Raw genomic sequence first — 18,602 nt, forward strand, 5'->3', positions numbered from 1 at the left:
AGGTTGGATAATCCTAAAACCCTCATACTATTACTTAATATTGCAATACTATTAACATGTGAAACTTCACAATATAGAGACAAAATCAATTCTAGGATAAATATTATTACATCTGCCTCTTTGAAGGAATGAATCTTAGAAAAGATTTACCTGAATGTGCTTGTAGCTATTTTAAGGAATGTCTTTGTGGTCTGTGAGTCATTTTAAAATCAATATATCATTAATATTTCTAACTATGTTTTGGCAACAAATTAGATATATATTGTACAAATATAACATAAACACATACGCAAACAAACATAAAAAAATGATAAAATACTATATTTACTAAATATTCTACTTGTAAAATTATAATCATAAACTCTAGTACAGGCACCATATATGTTCTTAATCTTTCTCTCCTTTAAGGTTTTCATGTGTTAGCCAGCAATTAAGGTGTTCCAAGGTCAAATGGAATCAGTCCTGATTTTGTTTTAGTAATTCAGTCTTGTGTTGCAAGAACAAACAGCAAAATGATAACAATTCAGAGAAAAACAAGCAACATTTTTGTTGTTGTTTGTTTTGTTCTGCCCTTGCTGAAGTCCATTTAGTTGACGTAGTAGAGCCAATAGATAATGTTGAACAAGGAAAAGACAGTGGGGAAGATCATTCTCGACCACTTGTCGATAGAGTTTACATCAGTCAAGTCGGGAATGTTGATCTTCAGCTGGGAAGCACGCCTCCGTAGCCGGCTCTTCTTCTGAGTCACATGACGCTCCAGAGTGTTGCGTCCAAAGTTGTGCCCTGCTTTGCGGTACTGCAGGGTGGAGCTGTCATAAGTTAACATTGTGCTCCTGGGGTCACTGAGACCAAGGGTCAGCTCCGACGCTCCCATCTCATTTTTAATTTCTATGGTGCCCAGTAGAATGTTTTCGTGTGGGTCCATCTAGAAGGTGAGAAATGATATAAAGAGTTTAGTTACAAAATGCTATATCCACCAATTTTGTACGTTTTTTTTTTCATCAGAAATGATTGCTTATGGGTACCTTCATGTGAGTATAAAATATCACTGTTCTCAGAATCTTTTATTCATTATTTTTAGATTTTAAAAGCATTACACGGGGATACTGGCACATGTTGACTCCAATGCTTCCCACAGTTGTGTCAAGTTGGCTGTATGTCCTTTAAGTGATCATAGCTTTCACCTGGATTCACCTGGTCAGTCTATGTCATGGAAAGAGCAGGTGTTCCTAATGGTTTGTACACTCAGTTTAGCTGGTATGCAATGTTCTTATCCTGTATATTTGACTCTGATTTGTGGTTGTCTCATCCTAGCTATCTTAAGAGGAATGCACTAACTCTAAGTCACTGTGGATAAGAGCATCTGCTAAATGACTCAAATGTAAATATTTTACATACAGATCTCATATTACTGTATTGATATTTATTTGTAAACATGTTTTCTTTTGTAAAAGAAAGGTTGGGCGATGAGGCATAAAAACTCCTGGATACAGAGCATTAAGATAATGATCTGTTCAGGTCATACCACTTCTCAAAAGCACATTACTAGTTTCCACAGTGAGCGTAAAGATTCTGGATTCTGATGATCTCGAGTGGTAGGTCTGTCGCATTCAGTCTTTACATCTCACGGGCCACGGCCAGAGGGCCATTGCACTGGGTGAGGGTGGTCCATTTCTCAGTATGCATGGGTCTGACGATCCCTGCGTAACGGCAACCGCCAGGGATGGTTGTTAGCAGGAGAGTGATCTCCGCCAACCAGGGCATCCCTGGTCATCGAGATAAGCCTGTTACCTCACTCTGCTAACGGAGGGAAAGTGTGGGGCATCACCCTTGACAGAAGCAGAGGTACATTAGAGGTACATCCCTAGAGGTACGTTACCACCATATATTGATGGAGCCTCCAAACTACTCTCATGTGGAGTCAGTCTGGATAGATGCAAAAAACTGACTCTCAGAAGTTGATAACACCGCAAGGGCAGAGAGTATCCCAGTTAACTGGGCTGTCTCGTAATGTGTTCGAGGCATATGCATAGTGTTTTTCTCAAAACATGCTTGATCCTCTAGGACTGTGCCCTCAGTAGAGTGGCAACAGGCATAGGTATACTGTGTCACCGAGCGGGTGCTCGTGCAAGAGAGTAGCCGACACAATGACGTAAGTCGTCAACCAATGTAGCTAAAAGGAAGAAGGAAACATCCTGGTGACCCAGATGTCCTAATCCTAATCCGGTAGAACAGCTAGCTATGTGCCTGGTCTGTCTGGCCCTCCCTCAGAAAGTAGGGCTATCAATAACAAACATTTCCCCAGCCGCTCGCTCCCGGCTAGGAGAGGTAGAGCGGGCACAGGCCCCACTGCATGAATCAAGTGCAGTGTAAATAGGAAAACGTCAGAGCGTTGCAGACTCAGGAGTAACAGACATGCTGACTTTCATCCCTGGCTGGAACCTGATTTTTGAGGGTGACGAGGGGAGAGCCTATAGGGGGATGGCAATCGGGGGTAAAGTGCTTCTCCTCCACATTCCCATGTGAGCAATTAAATGGGATGTGCTGCTACACAGTGAACGGGGTCTATTCAAAACGCACTCGCATAAGGAGAGAGTGGCTCACGTTGAACACGAAAGAGTCTGGATAGGGCAGGGACACAATATTCCTCTGCCGCTAGGGCTGCACCCTAAGTTGGCTGGCCCTTCATGCCCCCTTTCGGGGGGTTGAGAGGGCGGAACCTTGCAGCGTCCACAGCGTGTTGCGCCTTGCCCAGCTTGTTGCCCCTTATCCGCTGTGGAGCAGGTTGCTGTGACCAACGGGCTGCCACAGGGCCCGGGTTTGTGGGGAAGGCTTCGCCTTCTTTCTTATGCATGTCACACTTCTGCCGCATAGCGGCGACAGTGGGCCCAAACAACTCGTTGGGTGTCACTGGGGCATCCAGCAGCTCCACTTTTTCTTTGTCTGTTAAGCTGGACAGGCTTAACCAAAGTGCCATCTCTCCCACTACCGCTTATGGTGTGACCACAGCTTTGGATGGCGCTAAGGATGGCGTGGATGTTAAGGTTTGTAATCATACAGATCTCATCTCAAGTATCTGGATTTAGGGTATCCAAATCCAGTTCTTTCCCCATCTCCTCCAGTAACTCAGCCTGATATGCCAACAATAAAGAGGTCACATTAAGTGCTCTGATTGACTTGGCCGAGGCTTTGTACGTCTTCTGGAAAATGGAGGCTGAAAAGCACCTCGTCTTTCTAGGGAGGGAATTACTGGTGGCACTAGCAGCATGGCATGTGGGGTTGAAGTGGTCAGCAAGAGACGGATCCACTGGGGGAAGGGTGGAAAAACCTGGATTCCTCCATTCCTAGCATGTCCAGGCAAGGGGCACCACTAACCTGGATCTTGCTGGAGAGGGTACTGCGAGAAGCAGTTGCTTGACTGGGGCCGAGTGGTATGGAAGACTCTTCCCATCGTACAGGTCCCTTACGGAACCCTAACCTCACAAGGGAGCCGGCCACTCGATGCCGAGTTTGGCTGTGGCTCGCTTGCAAATGTCAAAGAGCCCAAATTTCAAGTGGGGGAGATTTGCAGCTCCTCCATCCTGGGGGACTGGAGACATGGGAATTTGAGATGATGGAAGAGTGGTGTCTTCACCCTCCATCTCAGTTTCAAAGTCGAGGAGACCCACGAGATGAATCCCGCCATTGTCCTCGTCATCCCATAGCTCACCTTCCCTGGCACCAATTCGTCAGACAGTGAGGGGATGGAATCGACTCTAGTCAGTACTTTACAATGTTCTCAGGACTTGAGGTCATCGAGTGCTGCCTGAGCATGTTCCCTTCCCAGGCAATTGATGCATAGAAGGTGAAAATCCTTCACCGCAATCATAGAAACGCAAGCAAAAGAACTTGAGGGTTTGAGTGCCTGGCTAGGTTCGCCTTGGGATGGGGCAGCAGTAGCCATTGTACAGAGCAGGGCTTGCTGATATGAAGACGCCTGTTGTTACGCGGGAGCTAGCTAATTAGAAGCCTTGCGGCTAATGCTAGCTAGGGTGAGCACTGTGTGAACACTAAGCCGCGAGGCTAGTAATGCGTTAGCTAGCTAGCAGTTACCTCGTAGCTAGTACAGTGCTAGCTGAAGGGAACCGCGTTGGGGCAATTCGCTTTTGGGTAGATATACTCCCACAACCGTAGAGCTGTGAGGCAATCAGTCGGTCTAATTAACACGAGTAAACGTAAGTGAAAATTAGATGAGAGAAGGGAGCTAACAATAGTACCATGTTGCAGGTAGTAATGATGGTGTGGTTAGCTAGCTTTCCAGCTAGCTAGCCAAGTTAGCTAAAGCCCTTTGGCAAGGATTCACCAACTCTCGATAGCTAGGAGTAGGAAATTAATTATACTTGAAGCAAAACTTTCCTTTCGGTCAGTACTCAACACTATCGACAGGAGCTGGAGTCCTACATTTCTTAGTGTCAACCTCGGGGCTCAACTCATTCGCCTCTCGACCTGTCTGTCTCCAACAGATGCTGTGATTGGTACTTCAGTTAGAGATTCCGCTAGAGTGAATCCCCATAAGTGTGATATCAAAACTATATATTTTAAATGGAACCTAGCAGTACTACTTAATTATCTGGATTATTTGTCTCTCTGAAATGAAACCATCAAGTGATAGATTTCAAATAAATACATGTCTGCCATGCCATGATTAGATGGTGAAAAAAACAACCAATCTCTTTCATATGTTCTTTAAACAATAAAAGCTAATTTACCAACATTTCTGAAAATGGATTTATAGTTTTGGATTGAAACTCTTAATATGTATTATTAATTATGCTACAAGCAATGAATGAATAGCCTGAGGTCTAATGTCTTCATTTAGAATCCATACCAAGAAATCCCTCTTAACAATTTTGTAACAGCCCCTCCTGATAAAATAATGTTTATTTGGGTGAACTGTGGGTCCCTTTTACCATAGAATGTGAAAGACATACTGTATTTACTTCTTTCTTTCAGTGAGTTATACTCCCTGACAATGTTGAGTTGAAGGAACAAAATAACAGGCACAATTACAAACATATTTTAATCTAGTATTGGATGACTAAAACTACTTATATGACACAAAGTGTAAACAGTGATGGTGATAAACACCAACACTGGTGTTGTCACTGTCTTTTATCTTTATCACTGTTTACACTTTGTGTCGTATAAGTCGTTTTAGTCATCCAATACTAGATTAAAATATGTTTGTAATTGTGCCTGCTATTTTGTTCCTTCAACTCAACACCCCTTGCCTGGACATGCTAGGAATGGAGGAATCCGGGTTTTTCACTCTTCTCCCGGTGGAGTCGTCTCTGGCTGACCACCTCAACCCCACATGCCATGTGGCTAGCGCCACCGGTAAACAGTGGTGTTAAGTACTTAAGTAAAAATAGTTTTAAGTACTACTTAAGTCGTTTTTTGGGTATCTGTACTTTACTTTACTATTTATATTTTTGACAACTTTTACTTTTACTCCACTACATTCCTAAAGAAAATAATGTACTTTTTACTCCATACATTTTCCCTGACACCTAAAAGTACTCGTTACATTTAGAATGCTCAAGCAGGACAGAAATATGGCACCTATCAATATAATGCTTTGTCATCCCTACTGCCTCTGATCTGGCGGACACACAAAACACAAATACTGTGTTTGTAAATGATGTCTGAGTGTTGGAGTGTGCCCCTGTCTGTCCGTAATCAAAAATAATACGAAAATTGTGCTGTCAGGTTTGCTTAATATAAGGAATTTGATGTATAGCATTTACTTTTACTGAAGTATGACAACAGAGTACTTTTTATACCACTGTACTTCAGTACATTTAAAACCAGATACTTTTAGACTTTTACTCAAGTAGTATTTTACTAGGTAACTTTCACTTTTACTTTAGTCATTTTCTGTTAAGGTATCTTTACTTTTACTCAAGTATGACAATTTAGTACTTTTTCCACCACTGCCGATAATTCCCTCCCTGGAAAGACGAGGTGCTTTTCCGCCATTTTCCAGAAGATGTACAATACCATATGGTAGAGGGTTGAGGACAGAAAGGGCAAGGTGAATTTCACACATGATTGCACAGTGAAGCTTATCATGTATTCACCATCTACTAAAATGGGAAGCTATCAATCACAGTGTTTATTTGCTAGATGTTACCATATATAGTCCGGCAGATAAGTACATAAAATGAAAATGTGTTTAGAATGTGGAAAACAGTGTCTAAAAGTGGAGGGGAGGACAATGATGGTGGTGGAAACTATAGGTACAATTTAATAAGTGGTGTAAAGGAAATACAAAAGTGGTTCTAGTTGGGTTCTTTTTACTGTGCATTTTACTGTATGTTGTCACTATCAATTGTTAATCAAGTACCTTATTCTTTTGCTCGCCTAGTCCCATCGCTGCATCGTCCACAAAGATTGGTTCCCACATTGAGTCATGAGCGTCAATATCCCTCTGTTTCATTCTCGCATACAGAGTATCGTCTCTCTGAACTACATTTCCCACCAACCACTGAAAACATACACAATCATTATAGTCACTTGGGTCAGCTGCTAGGAGAGGGAACACAAAATAGACAATTCTGTTTAATGTAACCATGGTCAGAGAGGCAGTTGCTGCAATTATCACATTTCACTGAAAAAAAACATACTTTACTCACAATTTAGTACTACAGGAAACTACTATTCATCCCTTTATTTAAATGCAGTCCACAACATCCAAATCTCTATCCAATGCATGTTTTTTCTCTTATAAGTGTCAACCTGAAAACAGAACAGAGTCTGATACACCCTGTGTTCATTCAGTTAACCCACTTAACATGTAGTTAAGAGAAAAGCTTTTACAATACTTAATCAAATTTTCAGGACATAGAAGCCCCGTTTATACCTGGCTTTAACATGTGTCCTTTATCTTGATCTTGTCCACATTCTGATTGTGCCCAGATTTTTTTGACAGGTGTAGATGATTAAAAGATGCATTGTGATCGGATTGTGATCAGATCTTCCTGACCACCTCCGGAGGTAGTCAAGGATCCATTGTATCTGGATAACAATCAAGTCTAAACAGATCTGGATGGTCAAACCATTTAAATCATCATTATACCGGTCTCTAAAATAATTGACAGGTAGCACCACTGACCTATGGGATCAATAGCCTTAAAATAAATTAATACATATTATTATCAAATAATCTGCATATAGTGAGGGACCAGGAAATCTGGTCACATGTTATGCCGTGTTCACCTAATAGTCGGAACTAGGAAACTCTGCAATTTCCGATTTGCTAACTGGTTGAACGCAGCACGTGCATAACTACAGCCTATTAGCAAGTCGGACATTTTCTAGTTCCGACTAGCACGTGAACGCTGCAATAGCACCAGGTATAAACAAGGCTTAAAACAGGTAAATGTAACAGGAAGACTACTCTTCACTTCATAAACTCCACAGGCTCTCTTAGGGGCTTTAAATGTTTCTTGGCCTTTCATTCCATTTCATTTAGGCAAAAGAACACAGTGATAAATCACTCTCTCTGCCTGTGTTTCAGGTGGCAAAGAGCCTTATTTGGAATTAACACAGGACTGGCGTAGGCTTATTAAGGCTTGTTCTCCTTGACGGTAAGGCAGAGTAGCATTAATCTACCCCCCCATTTGAAGTGGTGACACTATTACCTTCCATGTCTTCACTACTTTTAGCTTCACAGTCAGTTCTTTCAATAATTAAATTCACTTTCATAAGGCGAAGAAGAAAAAGAGAAAACATCAGATTCATTCCAGATCATTCCACAGTAAAGCTCAAGAATCAGGTCATGCCACTGCTTTCATCTGAAACGGTCAGCTCTCAAATTAGTGTGCATGTGTGTTTGTGGGTTCACAGTGAAATCACAGTGAATTTATGAGAACAGACTGGACAGGAACAACTAATACAGCGATTCACGATACAGGACAGACTAAGCAGTCATATTTTTATAAAGTAAGCATTGTATGAAAACTAAGAATTTATCTAAATGTACACAAAGATGATTCACTACCTAGAGCATTTGGTTCTTTTCAAGCCTGTGATTACATACAGTAATTTGTATCATCTATCCAGTGGGCTACTCCTTAAAATACTGGGTATTCTATGAAGGTGAAAACCATGTACACTACCGGTCAAAAGTTTTAGAACGCCTACTCATTCAAGGGTTTTTCTTTATTTTTACTATTTTCTACATTGTAGATAATAGTGAAGACAAATAGTGAAGACATCAAAACTATGAAATAACACAATGAGATTCTTCAAATAGCCACCCTTTGCCTTGATGACAGCTTTGCACACTCTTGGCATTCTCTCAACCAGCTTCACCTGGAATGCTTTTCCAATAGTCTTGAAGGAGTTCCCACATATGCTGAGCACTTGTTGGCTGCTTGTCCTTCACTCTGCGCTCCGACTCTTCCCAAGCCGTCTCAATTTGGTTGAGGTCGGGGGATTGTGGAGGCCAGGTTATCTGATGCAGCACTCCATCACTCTCCTTCTTTGTCAAATTTCCCTTACACAGCCTGGAGGTGTGTTGGGTCAAAGTTCTGTTGAAAAACAAATGATAGTCCCACTAAGCGCAAACCAGATGGGTTTAGCGTATCGCTGCAGAATGCTGTGGTAGCCATGCTGGTTAAGTGTGCCTTGAACTCTAAATAAATCACAGACAGTGTCACCAGCAAAGCACCCCCACACCATAACATCTCCTCCTCCGTGCTTTACGTGAGAAATATATATGCAGAGATCATCCCGTTCACCCACACCGCATCTCACAAAGACACTGCAGTTGGAACCAAAAATCTCAAATTTGGACTCCAGACCAAAGGACAAATTTCCACCGGTCTAATGTCCATTGCTCGTGTTTCTTGGCCCAAGCAAGTCTCTTCTTCTTATTGGTGTCCTTTAGTAGAGGTTTCTTTGCAGCAATTTGAACACGAAGGCCTGATTCACACAGTCTCCTCTGAGTAGTTGATGTTGAGATGTGTCTGTTACTTGAACTCTGTGAAGCATTTATTTGGGCTGCAAATTCTGAGGCTGGTAACTCTAATGAACTTATCCTCTGCAGCAGAGGTAACTCTGGGTCTTCCATTCCTGTTTATCAAGAGAGCCAGTTTCATCATATCGCTTGATGGTTTTTGCGACTGCATTTGAAGAAACTTTCAAAGTTCTTGAAATGTTCCGTATTGACCTTCATTTCTTAAAGTAATGATGGACTGTTGTTTCTCTCTGCTTATTTGAGCTGTTCTTGCCATAATATGGACTTAGTCTTTTACCAAACAGTGCTATCTTCTGTATACCCCCCTACCTTTTCACAACACAACTGATTGGCTGAAACGCATTACGAAGGAAAAAATTCCACAAATTAACTTTTAAGAAGGCACACCTGTTAATTGAAATACATTCCAGGTGACTACCTCATGAAGCTGGTTAAGAGAATGCCAATAGTGTGCAAAGCTGTCATATGTGTTATTTCATAGTTTTGATGTCTTCACTATTATTCTAAAATGTAGAATATAGTAAAAATAAAGAAAAACCCTTGAATGAGTAGGTGTTCTAAAACTTTTGACCGGTAGTGTACAGTGCATGGTGTGTACTGTACCTTGTTTGGATCTATTCTCATTTTCTCGTTGTTGGCTACAGCTGCTTTCTCAGCCGCCCTCTTCTGGCGCTGGGGTCCCCTGCCGAAGAAGATGTAGTTGACCAAGGCATACTCCAGCAGGGCCAGGAAGACGAAGACGAAGCAGCCCATCAGGTACATGTCAATGGCCTTGACGTAAGGGATTTTAGGAAGGGTCTCCCGCAGGTGAGTGTTGATGGTGGTCATGGTCAGCACAGTGGTGATTCCTGGGAAAATAAACCGCCCATCATCATCGCAGATCATCACTGGAGACCAACAGTCCACCTCATTAGCAGAGGACTCCCACAGAGAGAGAAACTTAAGCCTTAACCACAGATCTGAGGGATCAGATACATCAGGTTCGTTCTGCTTTTCATTTGACATTTGAATGTGCTAGCAAGCAGACTGCTGTGACTGACAAGGAATCTCCTGTTGGCTTTCACAACCATTTCTGTTTAATGACGACAGTCAAATGGGAGGTCAACTCACTGTTAATAAAAGGGGTCTTGGTGTTTTTCTACTTATATGGTGAAGCTAACTGATGTCATTCAATATGTTCTTGTTTCAACTCCTTTATTATCACAGATTAATTAGGCTTTTTTTCCCGTATTGACTCTGCATGCAATCTGTAAATGACTTCATAGTCCACCTCTGATTCTGGTCAATGACAAGTTGATAGAAGCTGGGCATTGCATCCATACACATTTGCAATGCACCAGCCACACCTCTATTTGTTGTTAGTGCCTATAATGACTGAAAGCAGGACAGAGTCAAATGGTTCCTGAACTGGGGTCTGATCTGGGTTGACCAACCCCCTGTCCAGCCGCCTCCATTATCAAGCATTACTTATGGTTTTCATTAAATCCCATACATCCCTCCCCTCTCGGATAAATAAATGCAGGTCAGTCTCCAATCAAGGAGAGTGCTGCTCTTATCGAGGGAGCCAGCGATGGGGACAGGCGAGGGAGAATGGAGCTTTCTATATCCTATGTAGGCAGGCAGGCAGCACCGCAGACCTCATGAGCCAGACTTACGCAATAAAGGATGACAGCGAGAAATTATGACTTCCAAAATACAGGGAACCTAAAACGCAGAGGCACTCAAATCAGAGTGGAAACAAATCACTTCAGTCATCCATCACTCTACTTTAGGAAGCATCTCGAATGTTGTGTTCCGTATTGCTGCTGCATCATGCTTTTTCTCCCAAGCCATCTTACGAGTTCCAACCTGACTTCGCTATTTAGTTACTTTTTTCGTGTTTATCTTTACTTTTTGTGTAACAAGAATTCATACTATTGTCACACGACTGCCAAGCACTTTTGAATATCAGATTGACAGTTACTAACCTCGATTTCGACTTCAACTCTGACTGAGCTGTTCTTTTGTTCACACTGGACATTATTCCTTTGTTTCATGGAGTACCAAAATGCAGCAGACGTAGATGCGGTAGATGGGCTGGCATCCTGGTTAGACTGAGACGAAGAGAAAATCGACCAGCGTTCCCCTCCATTTTATTGTCCAAATGTCCAGTCACTCAAGAAAAAGATGGATGAGCTTCATTCGAGAGTCTCCTATAAGAGAGACTTAAAAAGCTGCAATATTATATGCCTCGCAGAAACTTGGATGGCCCAATCTATGAACATGGCACAATCGGACGACGGCAGCCTCGGGCAAGTCCAAAGGGGGAGGGGTGTGCCTTTTCATAAACAAGAACAGGATGTCTCAAGCATTTGCTCACCTGACATAGAATAACTCATGGTAAACTGCAGACCTTTTTTGTACCAAGAGAGTTCTCATCCATAATTATCATGGCTGTCTACATCCCTCCACAAGCTAACACCACTTTGGCACTCAATGAACTGTATGGGGCCATGAACAAACAAGAAAGCACACACCCAGAGGCTCAAACAGGAAGTACCAGTGATGTACTGAATACGGAAGAGATCCGATGAAGCAGATGCGAGGCTACAGGACTGTTTTGCTAGTACAGACTGGGATACGTTCTGGGATTCATCTGATAGCATTGAGGAGTCACGGGCTTCATCAATAAGTGCATAGACGACGTCCTCCCCACAGTGACTATACATGTACGAAAGTATCCAAATCAAAAACCATGGATTACAGGCAATATCTGTTTACAAGGAATGGGACACAGACATGGACGAATACAAAAAGCACGCTACAACCTCCAACGAGACATTAAGCATGCAAAATTACAATACAGGAGGAAGGTGGAATCCTATTACACCGGCTCCAACTCTCGTCAAATGTGGCAGGGCTTGCAGACGATTACAGATTATTAAGTGAAACCCAGTGAGATGGCCAGTGACGCAGAACTCCCAAACGAGCCAAATGCCTTCTATGCTCGCTTTGAGGAAAACAACACAGAGTCCTGTATGAAAGCCCCTGTTGTTCCAGATGTGATCTCGCTCTCCGTGGCAGATGTGAGTAAAACTTATAAACAGGTTAACACTTCCAAGGCCGCCGGGCCAGACAGAATACTAGGATGCATTCTAAGAACATGCGCAGACCAGCTGGCAAGTGTCTTCACTGACATTTAAATCCCTTTTTGTCCCAGTCTGTAACCCCAACATGTTTCAAGCTGACCACCATTGTCCCTGTTCCCAAGAACTCCAAGGTAACCTGTCTAAATGACTATCACCCTGCAGTACTCACATCTGTAATTATGAAGTGCTTTGAAAGGATAGTCATGACACACATCAACACCATCATATCAAACACGCTGGACCCACTCCATACCGCCCCAACAGATCCACAGATGATGCAATCTCAATTGCACTTCACACTGCCCTCTACCACCTGGACAAGAGTGGAATTAACTATGTGAGAATGTTGTTCATAGACTACAGATCAGCGTTCAATACCATAATCACCCCAAGATCATCACCAAGCTCAGAACCCTGGGACTGAACACCTCCCTCTGCAACTGAATCCTGGACTTCCTGACAGGCTGGCCCCCGGTGGTAAAGGTAGGCAACAACACCTCCGCCAAGCTGAACCTCAACATGGGGGCCCCTCAGGGGTGGGTGCTTAGTCCCCAGCTTTACTCCCGGTTCACCCATGACCTTGTGGCTACGCACGACTCCAACACCCTCATCAAGTTTGCTGACGACACGACGGTGGTAGGCCTGATCACCGGCGGCGATGAGACAGCCTACAGGGAGGAGATCAGAGACTTGGCAGTGTGGTGTCAGGACAACAACCTCTCCCTCAACGGCAGTAAGACCAAGGAGCTGAATGTTAACTACAGGAGAAAGAGGGGAGAGTACGCCCTCATCCACATCGACAGGGCTGTAATGGAGCGGGTCGAGAGCTTCAAGTTGCTTGGCATCCACATCATTAAGAACTTAACATGGTCCAAACAGACACGCACAGTTGTGAAGAGGGCTCGACAGCGCCTCTTCCCCCTCAGGAGGTTGAAAAGATTTGGCATGGGCCCTCGGATTTAAAAAAGTTCTAAAGCTGCACAATCCAGAGCATCTTGACTGGCTGCATCACCGCTTGGTATGACAAGTTCACCGCCCTCGACAGCAAAGCACTACAGAGGGTGGTGCGGGCGGCCCAGTACATCACTGGGGCCGAGCTCCCGGCCATCCAGGACCTCTATATCAGGCGGTGTCATAGGAAGGCCTGAAAAATTTGCTAAAGACTTCAGCCACCCAAGCAATAGACTGTTCACTCTGCTACCGTCCGGCAAACGGTGCTGGAGCATCGGCTCTCTGACCAACAGGCTCCGAGAGCTTCTTCACCAAAGCCATAAGACTGCTAAATAGCCATAAGACTGCTAAATTGTTAATTAAATGGTTACCTGGACTATCTGCATTGACCCTATCTATGCACTATCTATACACACTCACAAGACTATATATATTCACTCACACACACACTACACTGATACTCTCACACAAAACCCACACACATTCACATACACTACACAAGCACACAAATATACACACACAATTTCACACTCATCATATGCTGCTACAACTCCGTTCTTTATTCTTACTCTTATTATTATCTATCCTGATGCCTAGTCACTTTACCCTGCCTTTATGTACATACAGTGCCTTCGGAAAGTATTCAGACCCCTTCCCTTTTTCCAAATGTTGTTACGTTACAGCCTTATTCTAAAATGGATTAAAAAACTAAACATCCTCAGCAATCTACACACAATATCCCATGATGACAAAGCGAAAACAGGTTTTTAGAAATTTCCGCACATTTATTAAAAATAAAAAACATAAATATCTTATTTACATAAGTATTCAGACCCTTTGCTATGAGAATCGAAATTGAGCTCAGGTGCATCCTGTTTTCATTGATCATCCTTAAGATGTTTCTAAAATTGATTGGAGTCCACCTGTGGTAAATTCAATTGATTGGACATGATTTGGAAAGGCACACACCTGTCTGTATAAGGTCCCACAGTTGACATTGCATGTCAGAGCAAAAACCAAGCCATGAGGTCGAAGGAATTGTCCGTAGAGCTCCGAGACAGGATTGTGTCGATGGCACAGATCTGCAGAAGGGTACCAAAACATTTCTGCAGCATTGAAGGTCCCCCCAAGAACACAGTGGCCTCCATCATTCTTAAGTAGAAGAAGTTTGGAAACACCGAGACTCTTCCTAGAGCTGGCCGCCTGGTCAAACTGAGCAATCGGGGGAGAAGGGCCTTGGTCAGGGAGGTGACCAAGAACCCAATGGTCACGCTTACAGAGCTCCAGAGTTCCTCTGTGGCGATGGGAGAACCTTCCAGAAGGACAACCATCTCTGCAGCACTCCATCAATCAGGCATTTATGGTAGAGTGGCCAGACGGAAGCCACTCCTCAGTAAAAGGCACATGACAACCCGCTTGGAGTTTGGCACCTAAAGACTCTCAGACCATGAGAAACAAGTTTCTCTGGTCTGATGAAACCAAGATGTAATTATTTGGCCTGAATGCCAAGCGTCACGTCTGGAGGAAACCTGGCACCATCCCTATGGTGAAGCATGGTGGTGGCAGCATCATGCTGTGGGGATGTTTTTCAGTGGCAGAGACTGGGAGACTAGTCAGGATCGAGGGAAATATCATCCTTGATGAAAACCTGCTCCAGGACCTCAGACTCGGGCGAAGGTTCACCTTCCAACAGGACAATGACCCTAAGCACACAGCCAAGACAACACAGGAGTGGCTTCGGGACAAGTCTCTAAATGTCCTTGAGTGGCCCAGCCAGAACCCGATAGAACATCTCTGGAGAGAACCGGAAATAGCTGTGCAGCAACGCTCCCCATCGAACCTGACATAGCTTGAGAGGATCTGCAGAGATAAATGGGAGAAACTCCCCAAATATTTAACATTTACATTTTAGTCATTTAGCAGACGCTCTTATCCAGAGCGACTTACATGAGCAATTAAGGTTAAGTGCCTTGCTTAAGGGCACATCGACATACTTTTCACCTAGTCGGCTCGGGGATTAGAACCAGCGACCTTTCGGTTACTGGCACAACGCTCTTACCCACTAAGCTACCTGCCGCCAATACAGGTGTGTCAAGCTTGTAGCATCATACCGAAGAAGACTCGATGCTGTAATCGCTGCCAAAGGTGCTTCAACAAAGTACTGAGTAAAGGGTCTGAATACTTACGTAAATGTGATATTTCCATTTTCTATTTTTAATACATTTCTAAAAACCTGTTTTTGCTTTGTCATTATGGGGTATTCTGTATAGATTGATGAGGAAAAAAATAATTTAATCTTTTTAGAATACATTTGTAGCGTAACAAACTGTATCTACCTCAAATACCTCGTACCTCTGCACATTGATCTGGTACTGATACTCCCTGTATATAGCTCCATTCTTGTATATTTTGTTCCTTTTGTGTTACTATTTGTATGTTTATTTAAATTATTTTACTCTGCATCGTGGCACATTTTTTAATTTTTTATTGGATTTGAAAAAGTTAAAGTAAAACATAAATGTGGACACATCTTTTAGATCCTCCCTGTCCTTCATGTGAACTCAACAAAATATGTTTTGGCAATACAAGGTGATTCAAAACCACTATAGATCTTTGTGAAAAGAAACAGCATCCCATTATGTTAGTATGTAGTATGATGTAGTGTTAGGGCTCTTTTCTATCCATAGCTCTGAAGATCTGCTTTATAGCGCAATTGACAATTAAAGGCAAGTTCCCGTGGTCGCGGAGACTGTATTCATGGTAAATGCTGCATATGTTAGCTCAATCAGAAATTCCCGTTTAAAAAAAATTGCGGATCTTCCGTGATACATCCACGATACGGATTGAATCCAGCCCTTACACTATGGATTCCCAGTAGCTAAACCATGCCTCAGGCTTGTGCTTTGGCTAATGTTGTCGTGAGCTTAGTCACTGGTCACATGAAAAAATCCATGACAAACAAGTACCTACCCAAAGCCACTCTGGCAGCGGAGGCGTCATAGTTGATCCAGAAGGAGACCCAGGAGAGGATTGTGATCAGGATAGAGGGCATGTAGGTCTGCAGGATGAAATAGCCGATGTTCCTCTTTAGCTTGAAGCTGAGGGAGAGTCGGGGGTAGGATCCTATAGGGAGAGTAGACATTGTCAACGTAAGATGACACAAGACTAACATACATACAAGTGGTGTGTAAGACACTGCTATTTTCCTCTGTCCTCTCATCCGGATCAGTTTCTATTGACTTTACCTTGCTTTATGCTTGCCTCCTGAGGCTATGTCTACAGTATATAGGTCTAACATCCTTTGCCTGACAAAGGCTGCCTGAAGGGTTCCACTCCCTGTTGTCCTCTCCAATATCTCTGATGGGGAAACACTCAGCAGAAAAAATCCTGGTTCTGGCTTTAACTCTGTGGCATCAGCGTTCTCTTGCACTATCAGTTATGCCTATATCTATATGTATGGCGAGAGGGGTTCTTTGCCTGCCTAGGAGAGCCCTCTATTTTTGCTTATCTAGGCTTTCTTTGAAATAAACCCAGCAGGCCGTTGTATGGCAGCATTACTTGAACATGCTCATATTTTTGTGTCCTTGGGGATTGGGTTGTATTTTAGTTAGGTTGTATTATTCTATTACAATGGCAGGCGAGGGAGGACCGTTAGAGCTGACATCAAGAAGGACCCACGGTATAAGGAGCTGAGGAAAAGCTAAACAGCAGGTGCAGGAGGAGTAGGAGAAGAAAGGTGAATATATGACAGAGTGGGCATAAAAACACCTCCAGCACACATCTCCAGTGAGTAGTTCACAGTTAGTTTTCGTGAGTTTAGTGTGCAGCCCACGGCAATTAGAGATGCAGGAAGGGTTTCCTCAAGGACTAATGAAACAGTGGGGTTGTTACGGTTACAGAGGGGAGGTGTCGCAATCTTGTTAATAGAGGGCATTTTTCTGTCCTTACCACAACATAGGGGGTTGTATTGGATAAATGCCAACCATTTCTGCTGATGTGTGCTTCTCCATGTGACCTGAGGGTCAGTCCTTACTAGTCTCAGCGGGCTGCAGTAGAAAATGGGAATCCCCCATCCTCAATGCCTAAGCAGTGCAGTCACAGCCCATAGAGATACGGATAAGCTATAACTACTGTACATTCTCTATGCATCAGAAAACGTCGGGTTTACCAGTTAAAGGGGACACATGAACTCTGTAATTGTTTGACTCACTCTGTGTCATTATATTGATCCAATTCAATAAAGTAGTTTCCCCGACCCTCTATATACAATACCATTGTACTCCTGCCTGCTTGCATGACAAATTCATGAATATGAAAATGTAAGATTATGAATAAATCATTCCATCAAACCATTTATTTTTTAAATAACACATGAGCATGCTCCATTTCTGAGGGGCCTGTGCCAGTTCGGCTGAAGCGGGAACGTCCCACATCTGTTCCGGCACCACCACGGAGTCTCCCCTCCACCTCTCTCTCTGGACCCTCCATCACTCCTCCCCCTTCATAGGAGCCTCACTCTCCTCCCACCTCCCCCTACAGTGAGGGAAAAAAGTATTTGATCCCCTGCTGATTTTGTACGTTTGCCCACTGACAAAGAAATTATCAGTCTATAATTTTAATGGTAGGTTTATTTGAACAGTGAGAGACAGAATAACAACAAAAAAATCCAGAAAAACGTATGTCAAAAATGTTATAAATTGATTTGCATTTTAATGAGGGAAATAAGTATTTGACCCCCTCTCAATCAGAAAGATGTATGGCTCCCTGGTATCTTTTATACAGGTAACAAGCTGAGATTAGGAGCACACTCTTACAGGGAGTGCTCCTAATATCAGCTTGTTACCTGTATAAAAGACACCTGTCCACAGAAGCAATCAATCAATCAGATTCCAAACTCTCCACCAATGCCAAGACCAAAGAGCTGTCCAAGGATGTCAGGGACAAGATTGTAGACCTACACAAGGCTGGAATGGGCTACAAAACCATCGCCAAGCAGCTTGGTGAGAAGGTGACAACAGTTGGTGAACTGTCAATCTCCCTCGGCCTGGGGCTCCATGCAAGATCTCATCTCGTGGAGTTGCAATGATCATGAGAATGATCAGGAATCAGCCCAGAACTACACGGGAGGATCTTGTCAATGATCTCAAGGCAGCTGGGACCATAGTCACCAAGAAAACAATTGGTAACACACTACGCCGTGAAGGACTGAAATCCTGCAGCGCCCGCAAGGTCCCCCTGCTCAAGAAAGCACATATACAGGGCCGTCTGAAGTTTGACAATGAACATCTGAATGATTCAGAGGAGAACTGGGTGAAAGTGTTGTGGTCAGATGAGACCAAAATTGAGCTCTTTGGCATCAACTCAACTCGCCGTGTTTGGAGGAGGAGGAATGCTGCCTATGACCCCAAGAACACCATCCCCACGTCAAACATGGAGGTGGAAACATTATGCTTTGGGGGTGTTTTTCTGCTAAGGGGACAGGACAACTTCACCGCATCAAA

The 18,602-nt window shown here is 43.4% G+C and overlaps 1 protein-coding gene across 3 annotated transcripts in view; it reads right to left on the reverse strand.

Moving 5' to 3' along the window:
- Nucleotides 1–586: 586 nt before the first annotated feature.
- Nucleotides 587–18,602, reverse strand: part of LOC311135549 (gamma-aminobutyric acid receptor subunit beta-2) — a gene marked incomplete at both ends in the record, with an annotated part of 78,202 nt that continues 60,186 nt past the window's right edge. Inside the window, 4 exons of one of the 3 annotated variants that reach the window (XM_084169559.1) lie at nucleotides 587–925; nucleotides 6,386–6,526; nucleotides 9,626–9,870; nucleotides 16,072–16,224. In XM_084169559.1, the coding sequence (XP_084025685.1) occupies nucleotides 587–925; nucleotides 6,386–6,526; nucleotides 9,626–9,870; nucleotides 16,072–16,224 (878 nt within the window). Of the gene's footprint in view, nucleotides 926–6,385; nucleotides 6,527–9,619; nucleotides 9,871–16,071; nucleotides 16,225–18,602 lie in introns of all 3 variants that reach the window. The other 2 variants (XM_084169561.1, XM_084169560.1) reach the window with 2 other exon arrangements.

This window comes from Coregonus lavaretus, assembly GCF_964263955.1.
Source record: "Coregonus lavaretus genome assembly, chromosome: 10".
In the NCBI taxonomy this organism is placed as follows: Eukaryota; Metazoa; Chordata; class Actinopteri; order Salmoniformes; family Salmonidae; genus Coregonus; species Coregonus lavaretus.